The following is a 10,065-nucleotide window of genomic DNA, read 5'->3' on the forward strand; positions in this document are numbered from 1 at the left end:
TTAAGAAGGGACACCGGCCTTCTGAAGGAGGGTGCGGAGGCTCTTGGCCATACTTCCGTTCTTATTAAGTTTAACATCAGGTCCGCAACAAACAATAGCCGCGTAATCGACAGGAAAAGGGTCGGCACTTGAGTGGTCAGCAGTCAGTCTATGCCATCTGCCGTCATCATCAACCAGAAGCCGGCGTAGCTCGACTTCCTCATCTACGACGTTGTTATAGAGAACTTCGGCCAAGTCGATGAAAGTAGTATCGTCATCAGTTCCATCCATTGTTCTGAAAGCAACCAGATCTCCCGTATGTAGGTCTTCAAGTGGTATTTGTCGAAGCTCTCTGGATTGTGGAAGAGCGAAATCACCGTACGAGTTAGACAGATGGGCGGTTGGCACTGTGAAGAGTTGCCAAAGTGGAGCATCACCGCCATCAGTAAACTTGGCCATAGTATGTGTTTCGTTGATAGAGTCAATGGTAAAAGGACCAGTGACCTTCCTTTTGTGTAATCCATCGACAAACACACGGCAAACTCTGTCGCCCACTTCGACGGTCGGCTCGATGCGGAGCCTGTCAGCAAGACCGGAAACTCGTTGTTCCGCGATGATCCGACGCCAATGGTCATGAATAGATTCCAAGTTATCACGTAACTCGTGTAGGTAATCACTTCGACTTATAACAGATGAGGCGTTTGTGACATCGTTGAGGAGGAGGTCTAGAGCATCGCGGGTCTTTCCACCATAGACAAGTTCCTCGGGCGTTACGTCCTCGCCATACCGAGCTGACACGTTGTGGATACGAGCAATCCATTGTAGATTCTCCAGAACAACGGCAGCAGGCACATGTGCTAGTAGACGGCGAATTCCAGATTTCACAGCGCCGACACATTGTTCAGCACTGCCTTGAGGCTGTGGATGGTGTCCAGCACCGACGATGCTTCGTACGCCAAAGGCTTCGAAGACAGAGCGTGTGACCTCGGATACGAAACTCCCGCCTCTGTCGGATTGGATAGTACGTGGGAGCCCGTAGCGTAGACACCACGACAGGATACCAGTGATAGCAGAATTACTGTCTTGAGTGGGGACCGGCACCAATTCTAGCCAAGAACTGAAGTTATCGACTATCACTAGGACGCTTGGGGCTTCCCAGTCAGTAGAGGCCATGTGGAAGCCTGTTAGAGGGCCTAGGAAGTCGATAGTGATAGATTCGAACCGTCGAGTTATTGATCTAGGTCGCTGTCCGCCGAGTGGTACGAGTCGTAGTCTCTCCTTCCGACAGGTTATACATAGCTCTGTGAAACGCCTAGCGTCTCTCTTCATAGAAGGCCACCAGAACTGTTGTCGAAGACGATGCAACATCGAAGTCGTTGGTGAGTGGTGCCAATGGGAGTTTGCGAGAAGCTCAGTTCTCAGTTTCTTTTCCCATGGCTTATCGGACTCATCAGGTATATATAGCCGCTTGTTGCCGTCCGCGTCAACAAAGTAGATGTGATTGTCTTCAGCCAGAAAACACCATAGAGTCGAATTCTCGCGAGCAGTTCTCTCAGATGATTGGAGTAGAAGACGTCGGAGTTCGTGGTGTCGCCATTTTGTGCTGTCCCGAGGTAAGGCATCAGCGCAGCGCTGTAGAAACTCGTCGTTCAACACCAAGGTATGACTGGTGGTGGGGAGATCGTCGCTCTGATCCTCAACATCAGCTGTAGGGAACTGAGATTGGTTATCGGCCAGAAAGAAGAGGTTCTTCTTGTTTCCTTGTTGAAGAGGTTCGGGGATGATAATATTGGTAACCCACCTGCTCAGATGATCCGCACGCTGGTTGAGAGATCCTGGGAGATGAGATACAGTGACGAGCTTCACCCCACGATTGAGTAAGACTTCTTCCGCTTCAGAGAATTGATCGACAAGTCGTCGTACAGCGAGACGGTCGTATCCTTTCAAGTGGCTGAGATGCTTTTGGCACCATGTTACCGTTGACACATTGTCTGAGTAGAGCTCGACCTCTCGTATAGGTAATCCTAGTTCGACAAGTCGCACTATTTCACGTATCATATCCAAGAGTGAAAAAAGCTCCTTGCGATTTGTATGCCAACGTAATCTTGTGGGAAAAGCACGCGATTTTTCGCGTATGGTAGTTTCTTCATTATCTTGTAGAACCCAACCATACCCCTGCTCACAGGCATCGCTATATCCTCGGATAATAGTAGTATCACACCATGAGCGATGGCTGCAAGTTTGGCTGAGTTGCTGGGCTTGTGAAAAGAGCTTGCGGATTTTGCCATAGTCACCATTGCCGAGGGGAAGTACTTCGTCCCATGATGCTTTGTCCGTAGAGCATCCATATCGGCCACACCAACCACGCACCAAATCGAAAATGAGACTGCGTTCTGGATGTAGTCGTAGCGGATCCGGGGCAATTCCGCATAAGCGAAATAGTGTCCTTTTAGTCAGCGGTCCATGTAGGTCCCAAACAGAGGTGTCCGGAATCGGACAATTGCAGCATAGTCGGTTGGTGTCATCAAACCACCAGTCTAGGCCCAAATGGCGGCTTGGGGTCTTTGCGATTGTGTCGCTTTTTGAATCAGGAAATTCAATACCGCAGCAGGAACCGATGGAACTGAGTAGGTCCCGCACTAGACAACCTAGCCGTTCGTCTGTCGTACTGATGGCAAAATCATCGTAGTAGACTACGAGGCAGAGGTCGTTGATGTGAAGGGGTCTTTCCTCTGGGGAAAGAGTAGGCGTTGGCTCGCCAGTGAGCGCACTATACACAGATAGTATCAACGCGTTTGTGAAAGCCGAAAGTGCTAGGGGTCCGAATCGGACCCCGAACACGACTCTATTGGATACATACTGTACCTTATTAGCAGTTAGAAGCAGTCGGCGATGTTTGGGGAGCCTGAGCCTATAAAAGGCCTTGGATATATCCCGGAACTGTAAGCTCCGGGACGGATTTCCGAGCAGTAGTGTAGCACAGTCAGATATAGGTAAGTCATAGTAACCACAGACGGGTAAGCCAACGTTCTTTTTCCGAGCATCGGCACACGGGCGTATACTGTGGCTCGGATGGTTGGGTTGGTGCACCGGAAAAATAACAATGGCGTTGTCGAGGTCCTCTGAGGATGATCCCGTGGGGCACCACCAACCTTTTGATATGTAGTTGTTGACTTCTCCAGAAAAAATAACATTTTGTGCTTCTGTCATCTTAGCCAAGATGTTGTAGCCATAATCATATGTATTTTTTGTGGTTCTTGATCTGGGTTCGTCGTTAGACTTCTGGTCAATCCAATCGAATTCATAGACAAAACTTTGATTGGGGGTGTCCTTCCTCTCGTCCTGCTCGATCGGCCTTATCCTAAACTGGTACCATTTATTGCCCTGTGTTCGGGTCCAATCCCGAAACTGAGATGTTAAATATTCGGTACCATATTTTACCATATCGTCGTACGAACGTGAAAAGTCTGCACTGACACGTGGAGTAGGTCTGCTATAGGCTAAGAAGATCTCGTCAAGAGGCTGTATCTCTTCTCTGTCTTCTTCTTCCTCTTCGATAGACTGAAGTTTATAGCAAGTCTCGGAAGGTGATAAGTATGGTGATAAGTGTGTTTCTTCTTGAGAGTTGGGCATTACCAATTTATATCCCAACATAGCCATAGTTCGATACCCAAGTAAAATATCCAAACCGGCTGGCATATACTCATCATCCAGAACGTAGCATTCAGTAGTAACTTTTTTTCCTGGAGATTGGAGTATGCATAGCCGTGCTTGTCGGTCAAGTGATAGGTCTCCACCAAATGTATTCACAGTAATGTATTGGTCCAATTTTTGCACTTCCGACTGTAGCTCTTTACATACAGAAGCTGCACATAGATTCACTGTGCTACAGGTATCCAACCCCGCGTGTACAGTACGACACGTAAGATCCGGGCAGATGATATCAACATTGCCAGTCGCGAGGTCTCCGATATCGGTAGTACCCGCCAAAGCATATGTATGCCCACTGCGTGTAGCTTTATTTGTGGATACATCACTGTCGTTGGACTTATTGCTGGCCGTGTCGGATTTGCTGGATCTTTCAACTTTATTGGGGCAGTTATATTTCATGTGGCCCTGTTGTCCACATTCGAAACAAGTACCTTTAACAGGTTTCTTTGATGTCTTCGAGACCTTGTTCGAGGCATCCGAGTCTGATTGTTCCTTTTTAGGGAGAGTTGGGCTTATTGCCGACGTTGAAGCGGTAGAGGGGAGAGTTGAGCTTGATGAAGTTTTTGGGTCCTCTTTTTTTGGTCCGTTCTTCAGGTTCTTCTCACTATCTTCGGGCCACTTTTTGAAGGACTTTGTTTTCATATACATCCCCTCCTTTTTTGTCTGCTTCTCAGATGGTAAGCCGAGAAGGGTATCCAAAGTGGTAGGCGCATGTTTTTCTGCGAGCTCGTCCAGGCGGTTGTTGAACTCGTCGAGGTTTCTCGTCTCTCTCAGGGCCGGAAACTCATCTGCTCGAGTTATCTCGACAGAGAAGTACTGATATCTTCCCAAACAGTAGATGAGCTTATCACGACGTATTTTCCATGCGGTACCAGAGAGTTGGACGCCCTCGATTTGAGAGTGCAGAAGATGTTCTTGGGCTAGGAAAGATGACCAAGGTTGTTTTAGTCGTGGGGTTAATATACACCATCGACGCAGCAAATCACTGGTATCTTGGGGTTCGAACTTAGAGGTTATTTTGGCTCGTATCTTGGCGAGAGTATCGTTGCAAGTCTTCATCCAAGATCCAACCTCATCCTGTATACGCTTCTGAGCCTTCGGGTCTGTGGTATTCTCCACTCGGATATTTCGCCATGCCGTGAGATTCTTGGCGTTGGCGAGTGCAGCTTCTTGAACGATGAGGCCGACTCTTTTGGGGGCTAGATAGCCCAAGAGTATCATCGCCAGAGGGCTCGATAGGCGGGCCATTTGGATGCAGTTCATGATCTTTATCCAGTGGCCCTCATTCCAGTCGTCGGAATTCACCTTGTGAAGATCCCATTTCGAACAGAAGGCACCAAAAGAATAGAGAGCTTTACCACCAGGAGTAACCAACCGTAGACCAGTGGCCTGTCCATAAGGCCTAAACTGACCAAAACCCAACAAAACCATAAGAATATCAGAGGGATTCCCAAGTTTACGGAGGGCTTTTTCATCGTATTGGTCGTCATCAGACGTCGGGCACGATGTAAGCAAAACCGAGTTCAGAAAATTAAACTCGGATGATGCACCATGTTCTAGCTTCCCATCGGACTCGTCTGTATAATGTTTAGGACTTGACATAACCAAAGGATAGGTTGTAGGTTAACAATATCAGCTTATAACAAGAGCATGAGACATGGAATTACCAATTTGTTAATGTCAACAGCGCTCGCCATGCTAATCTATATATGAGTCTTGCCGGGCAGGCACATATGTGGGACTCCAATGTGGGAGTGACTCCCAGGGAGTCCCAGTGGGACTGCCCCACTTATGTGGGACTTGTGGGGACTCCCCACAGGGTGGTTCACTTCTCAGCAACTCAGCAATGGTGCCGAACTCGGACAAGTGCGCACTTGTTACACCACACTTTTCTCGCCAACGTCAACTTAGCACCGTTGTTAACGGCTGAGCAATCGTTTTCAACACTCAGAAATCTACTTACAACTATCTACGACTTGGCACTCTCGACAAATCTCAAGTTTCCGGAGACAGTTGAGATTCTCAACTGGCCCCGGAAACTTTCTGGCGGAAAGGGCCCATCCTAGGCAAAACTCACTAATCTAATTAACAACCAGACACGGTTGACCAATCTATAGAAACTTCAGAAACTGCACGGTCAGCAAGGTGCTATAGATCTCTCACTCGGATTCCACTTAGTTCGCTTATGCGTTCCAAGTAGGTATCCAAGTTTATCCTACCAGCCCGGTAGTCCTGGTAGTGATGCAACCTGCGCTGTTCTTCGCTCCTGGACTCACGAGGTGGAGTTCCATCCATCACAGAGTTCAAACGAGTGTCGGCTTTTGATTGAACAATCTTGAGCTTCTCGCAGAACCCCTTGACGGGAGGATGAGCAGTTGTGAAGCTATGGTTGAGATCACTGTGTAGTCCCTCCACACTGTGGAGTCCACAGGGCTTGTGGTACGCTGGGTTGCATCAATGGACGGCTCGGCACACCATTGGAAAGGCGGGAATACGGCGTTGGGACCTACATTGTTGGCTTCCATGTAGGCTATAAAACGCTCTATGTCAGCAGCTTGCGGCGCGGTCTGCTGTAGGCGCTGCCAGGCCGCAAGACAGTCGTCGACAGGTAGGCACGCAATCCCGCATATTCGATGTAACCACCGACGGTGGTCCACCGTCCTTTATCCGTTCTCAAGTGCCTGGGGGCTCGGTATTCAGCCGCCAATTCATCTCGCATATTACGGACCCAACAGCGACCAAGATGCCATAGACATCCTCTAAGCTGCTCTTCACCAATCTCCCACATTGATACTAATGCATTTCGCATCGCAATTTCATAGTTCGCTATGTAATACAATGTGCTAACAATGTGGAAGAGTTGACGTTGACCAAGGTCGGTACGAATTTGCAGTAGTGCTCGTTCGTACTCTTGCTGCGTCCGCCTTGTCATCAAGACGAAATAGGTAGGAACATAGTGGCCATCTATCTCTGCAACTCCGGTCCATAACCGCTCCCAACCAGGAGGTGCGACGTAGAACGTTCTATCCCACAATATTCCAGACGCACGATTCAGAGCAGCTATACCGTGATCATCATAGTCGATCTCATCGCTGTAACCGACAAAAGCGACGAAGAGCACTACTACGGTCCTCAAGTCGCCCCTTCTGTCTGTAATCCTGACAATCTCGCCGTTGGCAATATCACCAAAAACTTGGTCCAGAGGAACAAAGAAGCTTTCGTACCTCCCACGGTCATCGACGATGTCCATTCCAACGATGTGGACAATCGCCTGGCGCTCGTCGGACTCGTGAAGAGAATTCATGGAGGAAGGTGTTGGATGTATAGTGTGACGGAAAGTAAAGTAGCGGGTTGGTATCTCTAGCGACTCGCTAGATAAACCTCCCTCGCTAGTAGCGAGGATGCGTGTATCCGTGTGAGTGCGGGTATCCTAGCATCGACGATGCCGAGAATGCGACGCCTATGCTCATAGTCTATGAGTCATAGAATATTTCCTAGCAGTTGAAAGAGAGGTTGTCTCTTGTGCTTGCGTGCTTGAGTGTGAAGACTCCACAGTGGAGTCCACATTGCGATCGTACTATTCGGTCGTGGCCCACGACTCGTGGGCCACATCACGTACTATTGTGCTCAAGCATTGAGAGACATTGGTACCTGCCAGGTACTACCTGGTTGAGTATCCGCCAAGGCCATTTGTAGCATCAGACCATGAGGTGTCGGAACTGGAGTCGCACCTCGTGTATATGCGTAACGAATGCTCCACACTGTAAAGCAATGGCGTATCATTCTTGTGCGATATGTTCCACGTAGGGTACGTATTCTTTATGTACACGTCGTATATGACTAGTTGTAGAGTTAGTCGTCATTTGGGACTGTGCTGTAATGCTTTATCACAGCATTGATGTCTCACAGATCCACGGCCATATCGGTAAGTCTCTGACGGAGGCAGAGACTGTCTTAGTATTACAAATGCTCAGCTTGACTGTACTCGATGACTTCATTAAATGGAGTTCATCAACTTCGACTCGAAGTCTTCGAGTAGCTTATTCGACTTCAATTTGAAGTCTTCAAACATACCGCCCTCGAAGTAATGGCTTGGCTTGCTCGAGAACGAGCGATTTCGTTGCAATCGCGACGCAATGCAATGTTTTGGTGAATCTCACCTGTGAGCTAACTCTCACATGCTAATGCGATGTGTCCCCTCGACAATGAGGATGTGGTGGTTGAGCGCTCGGGCTTCTATATCACGACCTAAGCATTCCATGAGCAAACTCTTCAATTACGTGGCAGTGCACGTCGTGAGCACTCTCTTTAAATTGAGGCCCCAATTGGGACTCAATCGTTCAATCCTTTGTTGGATCGATGGAGTAGAGACAGACGTCCTCTGGCGGCACGATCGATTTCGGAAGCGCTATTCCCGTGAGATACCACAGTGACGAACCACCTCACTTCCCACACTGCAGCGTTGTGGTACCAACTACTTCAAACTAACATCATGCCCTCCTTTGTCCTATCTCTCATGCTCATCTTCGCTGTTATTAACGGTCTTATCAACGATGCTATCAACCGCGGTTTAGACGATGATGGTTGGCTTGGGCCGGACGAGTTAGACCTTTCACGGGAACCAGATCACTGCTATGGGTGCACGAACTGCTTGAGGAACACGGATCCTTACATCGGGATGCATATCTGTTCGCAATACGATTTCATCTGTGGCCTTAGATGCGAAAATTGTTGCAACACGTGAGGCTCCTCTATTTGCTTCTGTAACTGGTGGTTCTCGTTGTGACCTTGTTAACTTGCCAATACGAAGCATGTGTCCTGCTCGCGATATCAGATGAATTTTTTGATCATATTATCATGTCAGCTATGAACTCTGTCACCACGGTTATACTATGTGATACCGCCATCCTGTATACGCCATCCAGATCGGCAGTATAAAATTCATCAGGTTCTGCCGATGGAAGTTGTGGAATCCACTATGTGGACTATAAAATGAAGTCTGCTCCACATTATTTTCATTATGCTTCTTATGGGGGAAGCTCATAGACTATAAAATATAGTCCTTTTAGAGGTTGTCCTGTCGTGTTCTATGACGTGTCGGGAGTAGTTGTCGATATTCCTTCGCAGCTGATTCATACTTCGCGTTATGCCAAACGTCTCGTTTGGCGACGCCGGTGACTCGTATCCCCATAGTGGCCTGTCACTACGCCTCCAACTTCTCCTATGCCTTCTACTCAAACTACGTTCACGGCACTTCGCACATGTTACTCCAAGCGGTGGGAGCTCAACCATCAAACTCTATCTGTCGGCAACCCCTTGAACTCGATCATTGTTCACAGTCGCAACTGAGGCTATCCGTTTCCGTTCCACCGCAACTTTCGGTCTCGTGGCCGGCGCCGGAACGCCGCAGCTCAACTCAGTAGGTGGCTCAATCGGACTCGGCCTCTCCGTCAAGATGGTCATCGAGAGTCTTCCAATTATTTGCAACCGATCTACACTCAGTCCCTCTGTGACTCCAAGCCCCAGCCGAGTAGCCAAACAACCGGCTGAATTGCCAGCTCATAGATGTGAGCCGATCTCCACCACTGGCTGATAGATAAGCATGAGATGACCTAGATGCCTGCTGAGCAGAAGTTGGCACAGCTATGGCAGCCAACATCTAGTACTGATGTTGGCTAACTCGAGATTTCAAGAAATCTCAACTTAGCTGCAGCTGCACCAACTCTCCAGTAAAGGCCTACATCGAACAGCCATCTCCAACCATCTTGTGCCTGTTCGTGGTCCAGACGCAACCGACACGAGAATTGGAAGTAGCGACGACCCTGGCAGGGTCGTCCTGGCAGTGTCGTCGCAGCTGCCCGCCGGGGTGCCGCCGGGTGACTCCCAGGGTCACCCTGCAAACGACGGTTCCAAATAGCTAGTGGATAGTCCGAGCAAGTAATCGTCTGATAACTGAACAGCGTGACGTTGAGGGATTGCGAGTGAGAGTAAGATCCTCAAGATTTGCAGCATCAATATGGAAAACGTCACGACCACTCGAGTGCTCATGGGCCAGAGATTGTACGAGGAAAATCAAAGTTGCGGAAATTGCAGGGATATTTCCCTCACTCCCAATCACCTATTCTGATACCAACGATGGTCAAGCAACATCAAGAGAATGTACAGCCGCTCATTCGCAATGTCCTCCACTCGACAAGTAAGGGAATCTCACATCCTACGATGCCAATACGATACTCTTGTTATAACCCCATTGTCTCAGGCAGTATAATCACAGCGGCCCTCCTCAGCGTAATCATCATTCTATTCGTGGTGGCCGTCTGTGTGGCACTCGCAGGATTCAGCGAGATTCTACGTGTCGGAATGCTGTGAGATGAA

The 10,065-nt window shown here is 48.7% G+C and overlaps 3 protein-coding genes across 3 annotated transcripts; all 3 read right to left on the reverse strand.

Annotated features, from left to right (window-relative positions):
• Positions 1-1,152, reverse strand: Pmar_PMAR014858 (Pol polyprotein, putative; the record flags this gene model as incomplete). Its single annotated transcript, XM_002776232.1, has 1 exon — positions 1-1,152. The coding sequence occupies one exon, from the start codon at positions 1,150-1,152 to the stop codon at positions 1-3; it is 1,152 nt and encodes a 383-aa protein (XP_002776278.1).
• A 90-nt stretch (positions 1,153-1,242) lies between these two features.
• On the reverse strand, positions 1,243-1,404 carry Pmar_PMAR014859 (hypothetical protein; the record flags this gene model as incomplete). The annotated part of the gene is made up of 1 exon (XM_002776233.1): positions 1,243-1,404. A coding segment is annotated over one exon (162 nt), but the record flags the coding sequence as incomplete, so codon positions are not given.
• Positions 1,405-4,646: 3,242 nt separating this feature from the next.
• Positions 4,647-5,121, reverse strand: Pmar_PMAR014860 (hypothetical protein; the record flags this gene model as incomplete). The annotated part of the gene is made up of 2 exons (XM_002776234.1): positions 4,647-4,675; positions 4,776-5,121. The coding sequence occupies 2 exons, from the start codon at positions 5,119-5,121 to the stop codon at positions 4,647-4,649; spliced, it is 375 nt and encodes a 124-aa protein (XP_002776280.1).
• Between the last annotated feature and the right edge of the window lie 4,944 nt (positions 5,122-10,065).

The sequence above is a fragment of the Perkinsus marinus genome, assembly GCF_000006405.1.
Source record: "Perkinsus marinus ATCC 50983 genomic scaffold scf_1104296953800, whole genome shotgun sequence".
NCBI lineage: Eukaryota > Perkinsozoa > Perkinsida > Perkinsidae > Perkinsus > Perkinsus marinus.